At 45.6% G+C, this 21,864-nt stretch overlaps 1 protein-coding gene across 1 annotated transcript in view; it reads right to left on the bottom strand.

Moving 5' to 3' along the window:
• Positions 1-21,343, bottom strand: part of GRIP2 (glutamate receptor interacting protein 2) — a 264,451-nt gene extending 243,108 nt beyond the window's left edge. Inside the window, exon 1 of the mRNA XM_051627487.1 lies at positions 21,289-21,343. Coding sequence (XP_051483447.1) covers positions 21,289-21,343 — 55 coding nt within the window. The remainder of the gene's footprint in view (positions 1-21,288) is intronic.
• Between the last annotated feature and the right edge of the window lie 521 nt (positions 21,344-21,864).

The following is a 21,864-nucleotide window of genomic DNA, read 5'->3' as shown; positions in this document are numbered from 1 at the left end:
TGAGCTATTCCCAAGTCCAAACTCTGTAGAAAGGAGAAAAAAACCACAGCCTGCCAACAGCAGTCTGGGAAAGAACAAGTTAGTTGCTCTGTTGCCAATGATAACGAGATTTGCCATGTCAGATGCTGCCCGCTGTGGGGTGTTGTGCTTCACACCCCAAAGCCTGACCTGGTAAAGCAAATCTCTCAGGAAATTCTGGCAAGCCAGAACCAGAAGACCCAACTGCTGCAGTTAACAGCTATTTCAGTCCCATGGCACCTCCTAGGGGTGATGCTCACTGTCATGGCAAAGCTGCCCGACAGAGTGACAGGGCAACCAGCCCATGACCCAGGCAGCTCCATCATCCTCTCCTGTACGGGCCTCACGCCTGGCACCTTCCCACGGCACTTGACTTCCCCACACCTTTCTCGTGTAATCAAGTGTTAAATATCAACCGGTGGCCTTCCTACCTCTTCCTGAGGTTTGTTTAAGTGACCCTCTAGCAGGAAGAGTAAGGAGCTGTCAGCAGCACAGCTAATTCACTCATCACCCAAAAGCCAGCAGGCCTACTCTGTGCACATATTTGTAGGTTATTTAATAAACTCAGACAGAATGTGAAGGTGGTGAGAGACAGATTTGCACCAAAAATACACCCAAAAATTCTGAGAAGAGGAAAATGAATTATTAACAGTCATGAAACCCACAAGAGGGAGGCAAGGAAAAGTTTGCTGGAGGAGCCTCTTGCAGGAGGTACCAAGCAGCAATGCAGAACTGCTGCCTGGGGTGCTCTCATGCTGTGCTGGGAGGCAACCAGCACTGATCATCCCTGTGAGGCTGCTGCTCTTCCAAAACCCTCTGTTATTGGGAAGTTTATTTTGGAGCATTTGATTTGCACTTTCCTCAGCTGCTGATCTTGGCTGTAAAGTGAAAGCTCTGGAGACAAAGGCTCTTCCAGTCCCATTTAACCCAGAGGCCAGTGAGGGTTTTCATGTGGTTGGCTCAGAGTAACAGTAAACCTCAACAGCAAGCCCAAAGATGTACCTTCTCCTCTATCCCCCACTACCCATTAACACCTTCAGGAGGGGCTTCAGGTGCCCAGGGCAGGAGGACAAACAGAGCAGAACCATAGAGCAAGGCAAGCCAGCCCCTGAGCTGTTGTCTATTTGCCTCCCAGGTAATCCTGTGCAATGAACTCCTCAACTTCTAACCTCCTTTCTCACACACAGACTTCCCTGGGACATGAAGGCAACAGAAATTTAATCACTCCTCAAAGTAGATTAAATATGTGGGTTACCAACTGGGAAAAAAACAAACCACACCCTGCTAACTTCCAGTGCTTGCACATGGATTTCCCTCAGCCAGGCACTGCCTGGGATGAGCATCCAACTAGCAGCTCCTGCAAAACTGGCACTGCCTGAGTAGATACAGAAGAGGCTCTGCAGCCCAAGCAGGCTCAGCAAAGGGGATGTACAAGATAGGAAACACAAGCCTGTAGACACCTGGCTAGATACCAAGCAACCTAGGCTTGAAAGTGCTCCCTGAGACCTTGTTCCCCTAATCAGCTTTTATTACAAAGAAAAAGCCAAGCTCAGCTTTCAGAAGGGGACAGAGGTGATGAAGAAGGGGAATACATAGCACCAAGGTGGTTGTTTACTGGGCATCACTTCTGGCCTCCTGCTGACAAGACAAGCTGCACAGCAGCATTTAATCCCCACTAGCAGTGCAGAGGGACTCCCCAGTTCTAGCCTGTGGGCATGTCTCTTAGCCAGGGTCCTCATCTCACCACACCTTGCCTGTCCCCTTCTTATTTAAGAGCCAAGATACACACATAGCTCTGGGGGGAGCCCAGCAAAACACATGGACTTTTGTGAGTGACAAGCAGCAGGAAAGGATGACAAGCACTGGAGCCACCAGCAGACAGACTGCTTTTGCAGCTGTGCCAGCACAGACTTAGAGCAATTTATTTACTGTCACAAACCAACTAAATGCAATACTGGGATGGGCTAGAGCAAAACTCTTCAATGCAGTGGCATTCTTCCTGCATCCCCTATGGTGAAACATGCCTGGGAGATGCAATGTACAAGTTCCCCAAGCAAATATATAACATTTACACGTGCCAGATCCACACAGGGTGCCATTCACAGCTTCCACTAGGTGATAGACACTGGAGACCTCCACACCCAAAACCTATAAATATGATTGCAAGGGAAGTCCTTGGAGAGGGGGAAAAAAAAGAGGGTTAAAATACAAGACAAGACCAAGAAGAATACACTTTCTTCTCCCAATCTCCTCAAGAAGCTGCCACCCACCTGCCCTTGGACAGGGCTGGCTGTGTCCACGGTGCTCAAAACAATACTCAGGAATAGCACTGGTCAAATTTTAAAAGGAGTAACAGTCATGTGATCAGCTCACTGCACAGCTGTGCTCAGTTATTTGCAGTTGCTGCCAAACCTTTGAAAGATCCACCAGGGACACCACACTAATCAATTTTTATCTCTAATTAGACTGATGCCTGCAGTATGCTAGAGGAAATGTGAGCAGAAGGGACTATGCCAAATGAAGACCTTTAGGAGGCAGCAGGGCAGGGATTTACAGCAAGTAGTTGGGATTCTATGGGATCATAGAATGGTACCTGTGAAAAGACAGTGAAATCCAGCATTGTCACTGGAAGAGAGGAGTCATTTTTTCCATAGGATCATTAAGGTTGAAAAAGACCTCAAGATCATCAAGTCCAACTGTCAGCCCTAAACCTCAGTGACCGCTAAACCATCTCCTGAAGCACTATGCCTACCCATTTCTTGAACACCTGCAGGGGCAGTGCCACCACCACACCTCCCTGGGCAGCTTCCACGTACACAACTCAGAATATGAATCAACACATGGAAACCAAAATCTTGTAGAATTTTTTATAACCACATGCCTGCCTTTCTGCCATGCTGCCCTCCATGTTAGGTACCACAAAGTGAAGGCCTCCTTTTGGCTGGCCCAGAGAAAAGCTCATATGCACCTTCAGGACTTGTAACTCATCAACATGTTTCCACAACTCCAAGGGAACCTTAATGCAGAGTTCTCCATTTCCAGCATCTGGATGCACAGCACTGACTGTGGCAGCACAGGCATTGGAAAAATAGTTGAGACTCCTCTGCTTTGACTCATGGTGACAAACCTCCAGCATTGGATGGTTATAGATGAAAGCTGTTTCTAAATTGTTGAGTCTTACTCAGTAAATCTGGCACTGTTTACTGTTCAGTTTGATTCTATACAGGTTTGCAACTGTGGGAAATATTGTCAGCTCCACATAACCTACAACAGACTCTCTCTGAAAATTTGTTGCCGATACAAACTACCTGGTGAGTTAATTTATATGGTCTTGGGCCTTCAAATGCTTTGTCTCCCTTTCTATTCATCCTGAACAGCAAGCACTAAGCACACAAAACTGACTGTCAGACTGGCATCAACATCATACTTTTTCAATGGGTCCTTTGATTTTTCCCCAATGTCAGGTCATATTTGATCACCCAGCAGATCTCTGACTTCAACCAGTCAGGCACCTTCAGCTCGAAGCAGCACTACTGTTATCACACAAATGCCGTTCAGTCCTTCTACATAACCTTTTATGAGTGCAACCCACAGCTCCTGCCTCTGCTGAAGGTACAATACCTGTTTGAAGGCCCTGCCTGCCTCCTTTCTGGAGAAGCCACCTAAATCAACCAGCTCAACGAGCAGTTGAGGCAGGCACCTGAGCTACTGACCCAGGAAGGCTGGGACTGGGCAAGCAGCCACCAGCACAGGGCAGGGAGGCCCCCACAGCCCGGTCTTACCACCCCTGCAGACACGGGTGCTGCTCTGGGCAGTGGTGGGGCTGGGGGCTCCCACAGCCCCCTCTTGTCTGAGGCACAGAGGGCAGGGCAGCCCTGGCTCTGCATGCCCAAGGTTCCCCTCAGCAGCACCCGCCAACACTCTGCCCTGCTGCAGGGGCACCTCAGGGGCTGCTTGAACCTTGTTTTGTTCCCTCCCCCAGAAATAATCCTGAGAACTAAACCCGCTGTTGCCGAGCTCCTTGCAAGGATTTATTCCAAGTTTTGCAGCTTGTTTCAGTACTCAGGTGCAAGCTCCTGTTTTTCTTGTTTGCAGTGCAGTGAGCTGTGCTGCTGGAAGCAGCATCCACTGGAGAGGCAGCCCTTGGGAGCAGTTTGGAGGCACTTTACTATTCTCTTTCTTCTTGTTGTTCTTTTTTTTTTTGGAGGGATTTCTGCTGCTCTGCCTGAGACTGCCTACGCATATAGATAAAGTAAAATGACTATCTCAAAAGCCTCTCTGCTGTAGGTGTTTAGGATGGAGATGAGGAAAGTTGGGGGCTCAGAACAAATGCACATACCTGACCTTGCATCCCATCACCGGGTTCAGCGTCCAAGCTCCTCTTTGCTCAAGAGTAATCCACTTGCAAGAGCTCTCAATTCTCATCAACAGTCTCTTTCCGCCAGAAGCACTTTAGCATTCCTCCTTCAGATGTCATGGGATTTCCATCATAGCTCACCAATGATGGCATTTTGCCTACTGCAGATTCTGCACCTGGGCAAGAGGATCAGAACCAGCCCTTCTGCTCATCACCTTTCCTGTAGCCTCTTCTTCCCTTTCTCCAGCACTTGGTGTTCATCCCTTTTCACATAAACATTTGTAACATCCAGGCAAGCACTGTCATTCCTACAGGAATCCCACTGTGAGATCAGGAATTCCACTGAGAGGTTCCCAGCAACACCTCCTCCTGAAGGCCAGGGAAATCCAGGACACCTCACAGCCCAGGACATAGCTGCAGTTTGAGCAGATGTTGCATGCAGAGAGATATGTAGGAGTAAAAGAAATCTGTGTCCACAGGGAGTTAAAACAGAGATAGGTTTATTCTTGCTGTGTCCCTTAGGATCAAGATTGTGATGACAGCCATCACTATTGCCAATTCCTACTTCCAACCATGCAATACTTAGGTGCTTCAGAAAACCTGTCCTCATGGAGTTCTGCTACTGTTGGGGCATTTCTTCAATACCACTGCTTTTGTACCAACCACATGTAGCAGTTACTGCATCCTCCTTGGAAGAAATAAGTTGGCTTTTTTTAAGGAAGGCATTTTTGTAAGGAAATATTTTCTCTCTTAGGAGGAAAAGCCAAGAAAAACCACCAACTAACCACACACAAAACAATCTTTACTCTTTATTTGGTAATTTAAAGAAATACTGAAAACCAAGTTCCTGACATAGGATTTAATTTTAAAAGCACCACTTCACATCAGTGTGCAGCAGAATATAAACAAGTTTGGCTAGAAAGGTTCAGGGTTAAACGTTCTCCTGACAATACAATCAGTGAGGCAGGAAAGCAAATGGGTCATTTATACCATCACAGATACCCTTATGGAAATAATAATATTTTCTATGGCAAAATAACAGCATTAAGAAAAACAGCCAAGCCAAGAAATATGCAAAGTAGTTCCCACACCTTGATTTGGGGCAATAGTTATGTCCCTAAATTAACAGGTTTTGAGCTGTTGGCTGAAAAACATGCCTCTCTTCTAATTTCCAGGTTTGGACAACTCCTGAGTTCCCATCAGAGTGGAAACATAGCAAAGAGTCCCAAGACAATCAGAAAGGGTGACATAGGGACACAGATGCACAGGTCTGAGTTTAAAACTTCAAAGGCTAAATACAGTTTCAAGATAAATTACCTGATAAATACAATTTCAAGAAAATATTCCTGAGGGTGTCTCAAGAGATCACCAAGCACACACCATCCTCAACAATATATATTTTAACAGCTTACAACTTAGTGCAACCTTAAAACCACAATGAGCATGTTCCCTTCCCTTCAGTAGGTCATTAATAACATAATTGACTTTTACCAGACCCTCAACAGATGGCAGAGGAATCTCACTCAATCTGTTTGTCCACGGTGACAATAACCACTACACAGATAAACCCAGTACAGTTTTCCAGCTGCTGCATAATAGCTTCATCCAGTACATCTTTCCATAGCTTGTCTTCCCTTATTCTTCAAAAGAGATGAAAGACATTAACATGAGAACAAGCTCATGCTGAGGGAGAATGTTTCTGGTAATTTATAATCTCAGTTTTGCTCCTAGTGAATTGGCCAATATTTAATACACAACCTTATCTGAGAGCACCTCCACAGCAGAGCTTCATAAAAACACTGAATGATAACAATTGTAACATTTTCAAGACATAAATTACAGATTTTTAATGGGAGGTTTAAGTCTCCAATTCACTTGAAAAAGAAGAGGAGCTATAAATTAGAAGAAATGCAAGTTCTAGAATACCACTGTGCTAGATTTCAATTTATATGCCCAGAATAAACTTCCATTTTAGATGGAGGGAAATCCGTTTATTTCCCTGAAAAAAATGGATGCCACAGAACAGATCTATCTAGAGTCCCATATATTATTTCTTCAGATGTCTTGCTGGATGGTAGGAGGAATGTAATTAACTCCATGCTCAAGATATAAAACACACTAGAAGTTGTCCCACAGGCTTTTTGCTAAAAGCACAGGTAACCACTTAACAAGACATCTTGGCAAACAAACACAAGGATCCAGATTCTTTAGGATCATTTAGCTGAGCCCTATTAAAAATCTCCTTCTCCACCTCTATCTGGGTCTCTAAAGCCAAGTGTTACAAAACCATAACTCCATGGATCATAGAAATTGGTCGTCTTAAAATGCAAATAGTTTTACAGCAAGTAAATAGTTTGAACTGCCAGTGTGTGGAAAGAAAAGCCATTATTTTATAGTGATCAGAGGTGTCTGAGGTGCTTCAGAGAAGAGACAGAAAGGCACAATCCCTGTAGACCTTACAAACCAATTAACTTAATTAACCATGTTATTTCCCTAGTTACCAGTAATTCCTTAAATCAATGAACTAAAACTTAATAGCAAAGTACGTAACTAGGAGCTTTCTTGATCATATCTGCACACAGCACTGATTGAGCTCCCCCAGTCATGGCTTGGCATAAAACCTATAGGAGGTACTTCAGTAGCAGACATTCCTTTTATTATCCCAAAGCCCTGTGCAAGTACCAGAGGTAGGAAAGAAGTAATCAAGAGGCAGCAGCTGAAATTTTAATAGAAAGAGAGCAAATAAGCAGGGGCTCAATGTTAATCTACATTATAAGAAGCAAAAAAAAAGTACAGTATTATTCAATCTTAAAATTAAAAAAAAATTACATTTGTTCATCACTTCTCATAAAGAAGGATCCCAGAGTATATTACAAATTAAGAAGAAGGCCAGAACTGCAGTCACTCATTTCTCCACAGCTCCTGGGCCTACCTAAAGCCCAGAATGAGCAAGTAGCTCCTCAGCCCAGACAAGGAGGAGCAGAGGGCAGAGAAGAAAAGCTGCTGGGAATTTTCCTGCAAGGTAATTCAGACATCCCCACACAAGGAGCTCTGCAAATCGGAGAGGTACTTTACACCAGCTCCAGCCCCACTATCCATCACTGCCACATCTCTCCAGCAGGGGCACAACATCCAAAACCAGCAGGTCCACAGAGACCACAGCTACCCATCCCTGATTTGGCCTCCCAGCACAAAGCAGTCTCAGCTACTCTCTTTATTGCTGATGACTCTTTAGTGCATCATCTCTGCCTGCAGCAGTGTAATCACACAGCCTTGTGACATCACCATGGCCAGTAACTGGTCACAAGCTCTGTACTGAGCTTGCAAGACCCCATCACTGAAGCTCACCAGGCTTGTTCTTTCTGAGCTTTTCTTGACCTGCCCACAGCTTTGATTTAATTTATTCAGCAGTGACAGAAATTTCTCTAATTTACCAGGTATCTATGGCTTTGTTGCACACCTCTGTAAGGTCCAGCCACAGTTTTTAAGGGCATTTGTAACAAAAATACGTTCTCTGAAGAATGATATATTTGTGACCAAAACACAACAACACAGAGAGCTAATATACCTGAGGAGCGGAGATATAGGATGCAGCAGAGAGGAACACCAGCACAGGATGGCAAGTGACAAGGCACAGACCTGACATTGAAGACCCCACAGCTCTAAACAACTTACCCATGACCAGTTAAATGTACATCTGGAGCTGGACCCAACTGCTCATAGGGATAGTGAAGAGAACAAATAGCAGCCAGCATACATGAGCTGTAACATAAGTTGGAGCTGCAACTGATGAGCAAAGATGTGAAAGTGTCTTAGCAAAAAAAGAGATGACCCCAAACAGATCCTAACTGGGGAAGAAGAAACCATCAATATGGACATCATAACCCCTCTAGTGAGTAACATGAATGCATAAAAACATTAACTGCATTATTCTCATTCTTTTTCCTGTAAGAACTATAGCTGGACTAGGACAGATTAGACTTAGAATTTCAATTATACATGAAAGAAATTGTTGACTTTTTATATAAAAGGTCTGCTGTTCCTTCACCCTTAAAAAAAAGTGAGTACAACAACAGTCACACACAATGTAGAGCAGCAGCAGCAGGTGCAAGGGGACCCCTCATTCCTCTTTCACCAGCTCTTGTCCAGGATGATCTATTACCAGCTCCTAATGACACTGAGGAGGTTGTTCATTTTCAAATAGGTCAGTGAGTCATCATTTTAACTCACTTCCCCCCACTAAAAATCAATGAGCTCCTGAAACAGTATTATCCTGGATGACTGGTGTTTTAACATCTCACTTACAGGGAAAGTAGACCCCAGAGGTCCCTTCCAATACTGGGTCAAGCACAGCTGGCCAGGAAGGTTGGCCTTATTCTCTCGGTGGGAAGCGGCCACCTTCTGGGCAGGGGACACATTTCCACAAAGGAGTTTTTGCAGATGTTGGGCAGATCTGTCTCCATCTTCTCTTGCAATGAAATGGGAATACCGTACACTAGCAGACACCTGCACTGTCATAAACCTGCCCAGCCATGGCACAGTCCAACACTCCTCCATTCTCTTCTTTACGTGGCTGCATAAATGACTTCTCCTACTCCCCCCGCCCACCCCCAAATTGTTCTTTTCCACTCTACTTTAAGTTCCTATGCATGAAAGAGAGGGAAATCTCAAAAACAAAATATATCTTAAAAAAAACCTCTGCCCCCTTACCCACATTTCCAAAAATGCCATCAGCAACACTCCTCTCTCACACAAAACTATTTGTGTTGTATGATATGTCTATGTCATCTCCAACTTGTGAACCTGACTAACTCAGTGTCAAACTGTTTAAGGATGTAACAGCTTGCCAGTGGCTAACCAACCCAGCTGGTTAGCAGCAGGCTGAGGAGGTGACAGGTAGATGGGACACAGGATTCATACACTGACTGTCACATTGGCTCAGGGTGGTGGTTCATCACAGGAAATCCGCCAGGCTCCAGTGAGCATCTGGATGAGGAAAGCTGCAGACAGAAGCAGCAGGGTCTGCAGTGGGGCACAGCATCCAGAGATGAGTTTGCAAAGCTGGGAGCCATTACAGCTCTAGGGTGTTTTCCTGGCTTTCACTTCCTTGGTGTTGAGGTTCAAATGCTGGATTACCTCAAGGACACAGATAATTATGATACTGCACCTACTCAGGGACTACAAAAAGTTAGTTCACCCTAGAGTTAGATTCACATTAAAAAAATCTGCACACATTCATACACAGAGGAAATTCTTCAGCTGTTCTGAAACACTGAGGGGGCAGCCACCACCACCTGCCCCTCTAATGCCAGGGCTGCTTTGTCAGTGGTTTTCCCTTGCACTCAGCTGAAGAAATCCCCAATGCAATAGAGGGGCTTTGACAGGATGCCCATCATGCCAAGATCTGAGTGAGAGGGATCTCCCTACAGTGTAATCCAAGGCTGCCCTCCCTGCACACTGCTGAACAGCACCTCCCATCTATAGTCAGCTGCAGGAGAGCCAGATTTCTGTAAGAAACTCACAACTGTGGAGGAAGATAACAGGGAAACAAGCCCACTCACTCTACCCTCCTTCAGCTCCCTTCCCTCCCACCTCTGTGCACTTCACCACTCCATTGAAACCACACACCAACTTTGCAGCTTGCAAACAAACATAAGGGCATGACTTTGTGGGAGAGAAAAGCAGCACAGTAAAGTGGCACCCTTGGCACTTTAAGCCTAGTAGGTAAAGTCAGTGGTAAGGCAGCGAAGGATCAAGAATCAGTGTCCCCATGCCCTGCCTTGGAAGCCCCTGGAGAGGAGCAGCTGCTTCAAACAGTCAGAGAAGCAGATGGGTGGCAGAGGACAGCACTCCCTGGCCAAAAGCCACTCTCCCTCTTAATTACTGAAAAGGCAGAAACTGGATGGCACTCGCTGCAGTGCTGCCTGTCACTGAATTCCTCCCGGGCAGTACGTGACCCTTGGCAAGAGGCAGCCCCGAAGTGCAGGGGTAGTGCTGGCTGCCAGCACAGGGCAGGGCTCATCACACAGCAAGCCTGGCTCTGCGAGCACACGGCTGCTGCTCAGCCTGTCCCCAGGTGAGGACATTGTTACAGGCACCAACTCACCTTACAGCAAGCCCCAGAGAAACCCAGCATCACAGCCTAGTTTGCAAATGTTTTGCTTTCTGATCCAAAGCCTGCTTACTAACAAGCACCTCTGTAAGCACAGTGCCAGTGAAGGAATTATATTAAAGACATGATATAACCAAAAAGCCAATTACAATGGCTATTCCAAAAAAACAACCCAAGAGCCATCTCTGCACATGGCCAAGCACCCTTGGCAGGTTAGGGGGGTGGGGGGAGAGGTGGAGGAAAAACTGAATAAATAAAATTAAGCAAGCAAGACAGCTCAGCTTTGTGTTCCCTTTGAAATGCAGACTCCAGAGGCTGAGGAAGCAGCATGACTGACTACAGTGAATTTTGACATTCCTCAAAGGTAGATGTGCAACCAGAGCCAGGCTGACAGAAACACTGCTAACAGCACCTAATTTGCTAGAGAATTATCACTTGATGTAATGGACAGAAACTAGATTAGTAGCTGGTAGACTCACAAAACAGATCATTACTGTGGAGGGAAATTTTTACCCACTTGAACAGAACTTTTTGTTCTGCTCAGCCGTGCACTGCAATAGATTTGCAACTCTGTGCCTGAAGGACACTTGCTACCAGATTTTCATCACTTTTCTAAATAGTTGCCACAGCTGACATAACTCTGAATATTCTTACACAAAGAAAGACAGCCATGAAGTTACACTCACTAACTGCACTTTCACATCTGTTCTTATCTGAGCATCAAAACCTCTTAAAGTGCAGTCATTAGCCATGCTCTGCAGACATTAAGACCAGGGCATGCAGAGGTTTGCAGACTGGTTTTCCAAGTGGCACAGAACTCCTCAGTCCCATTAATTTCAACTGACAGAAAAAAAACCACCACTCTGAGAAACTAAATGATAGTTTTATTTTGTTCAAAGCCCTACACTCAGTCAGGAGCAGAGCTAGGCTAATACTAACCAACCCCAATACTAACTAGCTAATTAATAAGTGCCAGTCACAGTGGAGTTGCTGTAGTTACCACTGGACTACAGCCTGACCTGTTGGGGAACATGGCAGCTATTTCATACAACCAGGCAGGTACGGCACGAGGTGTTTGGACGGGATGTAAAGGATACACAATCCACAAAACATGTTGAAGGAGCAAAATATAGCCAGTAAACTGGAGTGTGCTCACAGTTAAACATCTCATTTGCAGCATGCCCAAGCTTTGCTTTTGTTTGAAACAACCTAGAGACAGCACAGCAGCCTGCAGCCCCATGTGAGGGCAGAGCCCAGATGTTACGTGCAACTACCTGTCAACCCACCAAGAAGGAACCTCCTAAACCTGTGGCTTCTTTGTTAAAGACCAGTTTAAGCCAGCTATTCAAAACCTGTCTGCAAATACTAATTAAAAAAATAATAAAATGAAAAGGCAGAAACACCAATTCTTTCTCTTTCATCCTCATTCACTCTTCAGCAACTTGTATTGATCGCTGCTGTGCAGAGTTAAAGCAACTATTTGTCTTTTATCTCCCCCAGTGCTGCTGGCAGCTCTGCCATTGGTCAGTTGCTCACTTTTCCTGGGACTGGACTCCAGCTTTAAGATTTGTTCTTCTACTCCCTATTCCCTCTTCTTGGTGTAGAAAGACTTCCTTTATTTAAGGGAAAAAAAAAATGCAGTTTAAAGGACTTCAGCCACCAACAGAAATAAATGAAAGCATTAGCAGTATCCAGAAACCCTCATCATAACTGGATACCTGAGGGACAGAAGAGGCAAGGAGCTGTCAACCATATCCAAATCCTGCATGTGAGGTGTGCAGGTCAACAACATCCCAGCACTGAGGAGCCGTGTCCTTCACCAAGCAGATCTCAGAGTTACTCTCCTCCTGGGACCCAAAGGGGTGCATCCTGCAGGAACAAGACCTCACAGCACGCTGCCCACAAGAGGTTTTTCCTAAGTCACTGAAGATTGTCAGCCAAAGAGACCACTTATATTCCCAGCTCGAAGGGGAAAACCAGAGATGGAAGGAGGGTGAAGAGATGATGCTCCAAAGGGGGAGGACAACTGAGAGGCAGCACCACAGCACTGCTCCCTGCCTCATGCAGACATACCAGCTCTCCTATCACAAAAGGGAAGTTCATGAGGTTTTTTTACGGACACAACTGCATGTGCAATAAGGAGATTGGCTCCTATTCCAAGATGAAAATAAGCATAAGAATCATTTAATCTAGAAACAAAATATTAATTCCCAATGGTGGCCTTTGTTCTGTATTGACAGCCCTGCAACAAGTTGCTGTGAATATTTACTAACTGATTCTCCCAGATCTTTGCTAAATTCATGCCACTGTGACAGCCCCAAGGAATTTCCTCTGACTTCCAGTAATCAAAGGCAGTGGATGTGGGCAAGATGGTGTTAATGAGGGAGCTCCCACTCCTGGAAAAAATCCTCATTTCCTGAAACACACATAGAAGAGACTGAACTTCCATCAGGAAACCACATTGGTACCAAGTAAGAAGAGAGCAACTTAGCATTGCTAAGTTCTGTAAAACTGTCACACTGCCTGACAGCTTGCCGTATTCTTTTATTTTTCTATTTGTTTCATGTCTCATTTGCTGCTAAAGCTTCAAGGCTTCTGTTGCAAGAGGATGCAAATGAAGATGAGACCCCCACCCCTCCACAAGTCTATGCACTGCTTCTGTGGTGACTGCTTTTTTCCAGCTGTGACCAAAGGTAAGACCTCTGCACCCAGACACCGTAGAATCACCTAATCTTTGCCCTGGGAACAGAAATAAGTGGGGGTTTTTTTAATGGAATACAAGTGAAAAAGAAATCTAGAGACCAGTCTCTGCTCCACCCCACAGGACCCAAGCAAGATCTCTCAAGCTTGATGAAATCTTTGCCTCTAGCAGCAGATTCCCTCTTGGTCAGTATGTGGCAACACTGAAATGCAAGCCAGGACCTTTTGTTTCTCTGCACTGATGAATGAAGTGTCACCAAGATGACTAACAGCATCACACATACAAGAAAAGGTGACAACACTTGTAATCCAAATAAATACTCTGAATAGCCTCCAACTCTGGCGACAAAGCAGCAGTCAAGGTTGACATAACTGCTAAAACAAAAGCCCTGTAATGCATTGTTCAGAGTGGAAATAAAGTTAAGGAAAACAGTGTTACTTCATAGACTAATATTCAACAACTTGAAGAGTGCAGAATTCATTTTATTCTGCAGCCTCAGCAAGAGGTTTCTACTCATCAAGACACCAGTTTAGCTGGCAGGGTCATTAACCCCTCTAGTTAAACCCACAGGTAAGACATGAATCTAACCAAATCTTAATGCACAGCATTTCCTTGATCTCTAATGAGACATGGTATTCCTCTTCTCCTTAAATGCAGAGTGGTCTTGATGCAAAATACATGAAGCTGCCAGAGCAAAATACTTTGGATTGAACCAATCTCCCATTGGAAATCAGCTCTTTGAATGGTATCAGTGGAAACAGCAAATTTTACTGGAGCCAGAAAACAGTTCTGGCTCAAAAACAAAAAGCAAATAATTACTAGATGTCAAGTTCATCTAACATTAATTTGGCGGAAAGTCAGTAACAGGCAAATCACCATAATTGTAGAATTTGTTTTAGTTATTTTAATTCCTTCATCTTCCAAAGACAAAAAGAGGAGGGGGGAAATGGGAGAAAGCGAAAACAGCAATTCATTGTCTTGACAAAACACGAGGGTTAAAAAAATATCATATTTGAATTTTAAATGGAAAGCATCATTACTTTTCATGTCAATGAAAGGAGTCCACGGGAAGATCAAGTGTAACTGGACAAAATGCAGACTCTTCCAAGAGAAGAAGTTTTATCCCAGTGTGCAATTCACCCAGGCCAAGCACTGCAGAATACAAGCTCCCATTTCCAACAGTCCATCAGCATGGGATTCATTTTCCAGATCAAAAGCTGCCCATGCACCAATCCCAGTTACACCAGTGTCAATCCACAGTCACTCTACTGGTTTCAGGAAAACAGACATTTCTACAGTGTAACTGCATTTGGGCTAAGACAGGCATGCAGAAGCAGTGCCCACACACATGGGGGTCATCACCAGCATTCACTGGAGCAGAAGACACCTGGCTTCTCTGGGACAAGCAACCCTTGCAAGAAAAGCACAGCAAGTATTCATCTTGCTCCAAACATTAGACAACATTCCAGGCACAGATGACTCTGTTGTGCTTCAAGGGCTAGGACTGGCTTTTAAAGATTGCTGCATTTATGTGATGCAAAGCTCCCAAACACTCAATTCGCTGTCTTCAGTTTCATCTACAAAGGGATAATTTAAACAGGGATAAACTCTGATAATTATTCTACTATAGTTACATCTCTGCAAATTCACTTCTCTTTCAAAATAAGTAATTTTATTCTATTACAATGAAGACAAGCAATTAGCAAAAGTATTTTTCATCCTAAAACAGGACAACCATAGGAATGTCTATGTAGTTTTAACCACAGAAAGAGATGGTCTGGCCTAGAACACATGCTGTGATGGACAGCTCTCCTTTGGCTACTCCCCAGCAAGGGTCTGTCTCCAGCTGTAAATAAACAGCTCCCCTGCACTTGTGTCTACTTAGAAGATGCAAGCAGCAAACAAAAAAAAAGGCAGAGCAATTACCTGCTTCTTAGACTTCCCACACATCTTGGTTTAAACTGAACAATCTTCATCTCAGTGCAACCCAGAGCATCAGAAGATTCCTCAGTCAGCAGCTGCAATCCCAGCTCAAGACTGGAGCAGTTTCAAATATCATGTCCACTTCCTGGGAATTGCCCACATGCTTTTCCACTATGCCTGGCACAAGCCCATAGCCAATACCCACAGGTCTGAACAACAATACATTTGGCTTGAATCCAGACAGATCTGGCAATTCTTCCAACTCTGAAATTCTCCTGGCTCCCATAAGTCATGCTTTCCACTAAGGTCTTCAGCTTCCTGAAAGGTTCACAGAATCTCAGGGTTTGGAAAGAACCTAGAAAGATCATCTAGTCAAACCCCCCTGCCAGAGCAGGGTCACACAGAGCACATCACACAGGAACACGTCCAGGTGGATTTTGAATGTCTCCAGCAAAGGAGACTCCACAACCTCTCTGGGCAGCCTGTCCCAGTGCTCTGTCACTCTCACAGTGAAGAAGTTTCCCACACACTTTCCTGCCCTGACAACTCTAAAGGCAGGGCATGCCAAACCACTGCAGCTGATGCATTTGCTCAGCACTGAGCACCATCTCTCAGCATTGCTGATAAAAACTCCTCTGCAATCAGCCCTGCAGAGCAGCAGCTTGAGCAAGAGAGCAGAACCACACAATGTCCATACGGTTTCATATGGCCAAGTTCTGTGAACACAGGATCACATTCCAGTCGTAAAATCCAGCAGGCCACTTCAAAAAGCAAAACAACGATTGGTCTCAGTCTTTAATCAAATTCCAATGAGGCTTTAGAGTCATTCCATAAAACCCTTCTGGCTTGATCCCTAAGTTGTGCAGGACTTCTCAATCAGAGCTAAATTTTCTGATTGCTGAAATACGGGATCAAAAGCAGCAGCTCAGGCTCAGCACAGCATGACAGTGTGACAGCCAGTGAGCAGGCAGGCACAGCACTTGGGTGCAGCTCTTACTCCCTGACTTGGTGGGTACCAAATCCACATCAACATATTAACGAACAAAAAAAGACCCCATCAAAGTCTAGCAGGATTTGCTCTGGCTGTCCCATCAGTTTGATGAACGAACATTATCCCTTAATCATTACCACCCCAGCTTTCAAGCAATCCTCATTCCCCACCACGCTTTCATGGAGAGTCGGAACCTCTGTTTTTACATTTTGTTTAAAAGCAGTGGCCTGTGTAATGAGTCTCATCAACAAACAGCAGCCCATAAATTCCTGAGTACTCCATGTGCAAGTCCTCAACTCTGACAAGGCTCGGATGCACTGTGAAGGAACGGTATCACAAGCAGGAATGTGTTCATGTGCTGCATTCAGCAGGCAGGCATAACGGCCCTTCGACCACAGAGCAGTTCAATTGCACACTATTTAAGTGACAGCTATCCAGCTGAATTTCCTTACTGCAAATTAAGTGCCAGCACAATAGATCATGTCATTGTAGGTCTGGACAAGAGGACTCTCTAGGGCAATGTATTAAAACTGAATAGACTCAACCTGGCACAGAAAGAAAGTCCTAAGACAACTCAATAAATACAAAAAACCTGCTTTCTGAATGACTGCACTATGTCTTATGTGGCAAGCACAAGAATAAGCACCTAATCTTAAGCAGCAGAGTCATTCAACTGACTTCAAGCTATGCACACCACACAGTCTGCAAGATGAAAATGTTTATGGGTAAGTGAAGACAATTTGCATTATTTTTAACAGTTATTCTATCTTCGTTATCCTACACATCACATGTGCGTATCAAAACATGGAACTGGGTGAAAAATCTTCTCACCTTCTACTAATCATTCAAAACCAGTAAATTTCCATCTTATTGGGATATTTCTCCTTGATGTAAGTAAAAATGAATCCCATTTCCAGGCATAATCATAGTTTGACAGCTATGGAGCAAAACATTCCAATACACTGTTCTGAAGACAGAATAAAAAGCTGATGTTTATAGCCCAGCTGTTATAAACCCCCTCAAGACAGATTGCTGTGGTGTTTTTACCTTCTCATTATAAAAATTTAAATAGCTCTGCCAAAACCATAAACAATCCCCCCCCCTCTTGCTACATTTTCCCCAGAGTCCCACTCCTGCCAAATTGCACCTGCAGCAAGATAAGGCAGGCAAGAATGGGAGAGCTTGCAAGGGGTTTTTACTTTGTCACCCTCATCCTGCAAATCAACCTGCACCACAAATGATTTACTTTTCCCCACACACCACAGGACACCTCTGCCCATGGCTGCACAGCAGCAAAATGCCCCTGCATGTTCCTACAGCTGTTTCCAAGGTAACCAGCACAGAGCCATATGCAAGGGAAGGAAGCAAACAGCAGCAACACAATCCTGCAATATTGTCACTTTTTGAAGCAAGTCTGGGATGCCCCTTAACACTCCCTCTCCCCCCCCCCCCTTTCCAGCTGCCCCACAATTCATGCAAGGGGTGGGTAGCTCATTTCACATTTTATAATCCCATTCCATCAGTCTTAAGGTTTGGGTTTTTTGCTTCCTGTTTTTAATAAGGCTTCATATTGGAGTTTTAAGGTGAGAGCCAAATTGTCTGGTTTTACTGAAGAAAAACTGTCTGGAGGAGGAGGGGGAATTATATTAACAACCTAAAATTACTCTCAAACTCTGTATTACCTCCCAGTAGGGACTGAAAACATCTCACATTTGGCAAAGGGTATCTCTGCCCACTACTGCAACCCATGCTGTACAAGTCATATGCCTCTAGGTAACATTTCTTTTCACCAGTTAGGATAAAAGCATCTCCACCACTCTGTCTGCAGCTACAGTTTATCCTTCCTAGGCATCCACTTTCCACATCCACTCAGATATGTCAAAATCTCCAAAGTCTTTCCCACCTGCCCACATAGCTTCATGCTCCCAAAGCAGAAATTAGCCTTTGCTTCTTTTGCTACTGAAAGCCTAGGAGCAGCAAGGATACAGTCCAAATCCTGCAGTCCTCACATGAAGGACAGCAGCATGAGGGGGGAAAATCAGGATGGGAAAGGGTCTGGTATGGGTTCCCAGTTCTCTCCACTGCCCTGAGAGAAGACCAGCTATCAGGGAGGCAGATCATCAAATCATATCATAGAATGGTTTGGATTTGAAAGGACCTTAAAGATCACCTAGATCCAGCCCCCCCCTGTATGGGCAGGGACATCTCCCACTAGACCAGGGTGCTCAAAGCCCTGCCCAATCTGGTCTTGAACACTTCCAGAGAGGGGGCAGCCACAACCTCCCTGGGCAACCTTGTTTCAGTGTCTCACCACCATGACACTAAAGAATTTCTTTCTGATGTCTAACCTAAATCTATCCTCTTCCAGTTTAAAACCAGACCAGTGCAAGAGCTGGCCACACAGCTTGGTACACACACAGATGGACAGACCTGCCAGGCTGAATATGCTCTAACCTCTGCTCCCGGGCCCAAGACAATCCCACAGTTATGCAAAGAGCAACAAATCAACCCCCAGACTTGGGGTAACAAGGCTGGTATCCATGCAGCCTGGAGACAACATATTTTCCCACCAAGAATTTCCAAGTCACTCACATAAATATTTGTCTTCTGCATGAAGCAGAATAAGGAGCAGCCCATCCCATGTACAACCCTCTTGTGGTGGGGAACAAAGATACATTAGAGAATGAAGCATTTCTGTACCCTGGTCAGGAGTCAGCCCCATCCCCCAAAGAACAGAAACCTTAAGGTGAAAAAAAAAAAAAGCATAAGGAAAATCATTGTAGGTGGTGTTTTTAAATGGTAATCATACTTCAGCACAGTTCATATACATCTTGTATTTCCCAATGTGATTTACCACAGCTGACCTTTTGAATACTGACTGTGATTAATGAAGCTTCCAACCCAGCACTGAATGACTGTAAATTGCAAGAGATGCTCATCTCATTAACATCCAGTAACCAAAATATACCACTCTTCTAATAACAAATGTGCTCCTGCTGAATGCCAGGACATTTCCTTTGGGAATTGAGTACTACAGTCTTCAGGGGAAGTTAAGACACTTAGAGGCCAAACCATGCATGTCTAGGGGAGAAGCTCCCCAGCTTAGATATCTGAAAGAAAACTACCACATCTGCATAGCCATAGAGATGCCAACAAGGCAAAGATAATTTGTTTTGAATAAGGAAAACCAGAAGTCAGTATTTCTTCACAGATCAGCTAGAGGTTGGTTTGCTAAACTGAAACCCGAGCAGAACTCTGCAGAGGTTTCCTGGCAGGGTTGTACATGACGTGATGTGAAACCTTCTCCAGCACCCAGTGAAGCCCTGTGCAGTACCTGTTAACACCGCAGTCCTACAAAAACATAACCAAATACCTTCTCTAGCACCCCTGCAGAGTTATATACTGTAATACAACTGTCAAACTGGTCACCTTGGGAAAAGGGGAAAGAAGTTGCCTGCAAATGCAGCACATTCTATAGCAGGCATATACCTCCTTCTCTATACAGCACATGAGTTCCAGCCTGAAGGATTTATTCCTCCAGATGAACTGTTCTGTGGTTAACTGCACGTTAACTTTCAAAGACCACCTACTCTTTATTTACTCAGAAATAAATACATCACTAGGGAGAATGCCCAACACATTTGAAGGGATGCACATCAGTCACAGAGTCACTGCAGTGCCGGGACTGAAGTCAGAGGCAGGGAAGATGAAGAGGAAAGGCATCACATAGACAGGAGCCAGTGCATACATATGAAGTCACAGAGAACATAGCCCAGGAAACATGATAACCCAGTACATCTGTATGTCAAGAGCTTACTGCTGCAAATGTTTCATAAGACCCCCCAAAGCCACCCCTGGTCCAGCAGTGCAAGAACATCCCTGTCAGCTGCAGCAGGGCAGCAGTATAAAGCACTGCACCATAGCAGGGCTGGATTCACACCAGCAGCTCTCACTGTACCCAACAGGGGATTGATTTACTCTCTGCTACAGGACAACGTTTTTAACAGCTCTTTCTCAGGTGGCTAAAGTCTCCAGAAGCCATGGTCCCAGAGGGATCAAACATCAGAAATTGTTGGTGTTCTCCCAAAGCAGTGGGAGCAAGGAAGCAGCATCAGAAGGACTCAGCAGCTTAACAGTTCTGCCCCAGCACCTCAGAAGTCATGTAGAAGCACAGTTTCTCTGTGCTTATTTACCAGCAGGACCAGGTAATTCTGATTTTTGCATTATTCACACCAAATGATGCAACACTGCTGCTTCAGATATTTGGTAAGGCTGCTTACCAGTGCACGATCTGGAGAAGAAGTCAGGAGTAGGGATGCAAATGAAAAACCTCCCTCTGACCAGTTGCACCAAAGCAGCTGAGGTTAATAAGACACAAATTTCTACTTACTTCTGCCCATCTCAGATCAGCTCCTCCACCTGAGTCTTAGAGAAGCACATGAGAAATGCACTTAATTTCGGAGACAAACTTTCCCCACCACTCTCATCCCTGTTAATCCATAAACCCGGGAGCCAGAGTGCGAGGTTTAAACCTCCCTTCTGCTGTGCCACCTTGTGGATGTCTCCTCCCGACTTTTATGAGCTGCAGGTCCAGCTTTTATTTAGCATCGCAGTCTCGAGCATGTAAACAAAATAATCTACAGTGACCGTAAATAACAATAAGCAGCACAATAGGAACCAGATTACCTTGACACTTCCATTGTGCAAATGGCAAACCCTGTAATTCCCAGTTGGAGTTGCGCACCGGGAAGAATTACCAGTTGAAAACAGCAGCACCAGTAGCTTTAGAAAGTTAGAGCTCAGATGCTGCGAGCCCCCTCAATATCTAGAGGGGACCGCGCAGCCACCTTCCACTCAGGCTTGCGGCTGCCGCTTCAAGAAGGAAGAAGCAGAAGAAAAAGATAAAAATAAAAAGATAAAAATAAAAGCAAATAAAAAGCAGACCTCAAGCAAGCCCGGGGTTGGAAGGACAGATTGCTGCAGCAAAGTTTACCGGTGCTAAGAGCATCCCCCGCTCCGGCCCCTTCACGCTCGGAGCTCCACGCCAGCCGAGGATCGCCCTCTTCCCACACAGAACCCCCCTCCACCCCAGCCAAACAAAATTAAATAAAACCCAAGGAAAACGCGGATGGCGGGCAGACCCGAGCATCCCCAGCTCTCCTTCCCTCCCCCCCCCCGCCCCTCACCGTCCTCTTGCATCCGCTGCAGGCAGAGGGCGAGGCTCTTCCTCCATCCCGGCATCGCGGCAACGCTGCCGCCCCCCGGGGCAGCGGCGGGGGCTCCGGGAGCCCGGGGGGGCCGGCAGGAGCAGCAGGGCCGGGCTCCCCGCCGCTTTATGGCCGGGCGGTGCGTGCGGCGGGGCCGGGGGGGGGCGGTGCTGCCCGCCCCCGTGCGCGCAGCCCCTCCCGCCGCCCAGCGCTACAGCCAGCCCGAGCGGGGGGCGCTGAAATTATACAGAGAGATAGTTGATGGATTACTTTCCCCCCTGGTGGGGCTGCTTTCGTAGTGCCCCTCCCCGCTCTCCTGACGGCAAGCACCAGGGGGGCGGGGGGGGCTGAGCTGTACTGGCGTTTCTGTGGGTCCCAAACCGCCCGCTGACGCTGGACAACAAAAAAACAAAAGCGCAGGGCAAGGCCAGAAAACACGCTTTTTATATCCTAGATTCCCTTAACAGCTTTCACCTGGCGCCCCTGCGCTCCGGGGAGCGGCAGCTGCCCCAGCACAGGTGTGCTCGGGAGCCGCGGGCCGGTGCTGATGTCGGG

Source organism: Apus apus, chromosome 9, assembly GCF_020740795.1.
Source record: "Apus apus isolate bApuApu2 chromosome 9, bApuApu2.pri.cur, whole genome shotgun sequence".
Taxonomy (NCBI): Eukaryota; Metazoa; Chordata; class Aves; order Apodiformes; family Apodidae; genus Apus; species Apus apus.
The sequence above is the reverse complement of the archived record's forward strand: the minus strand, read 5'-3'. Positions and strand labels throughout refer to the sequence as shown.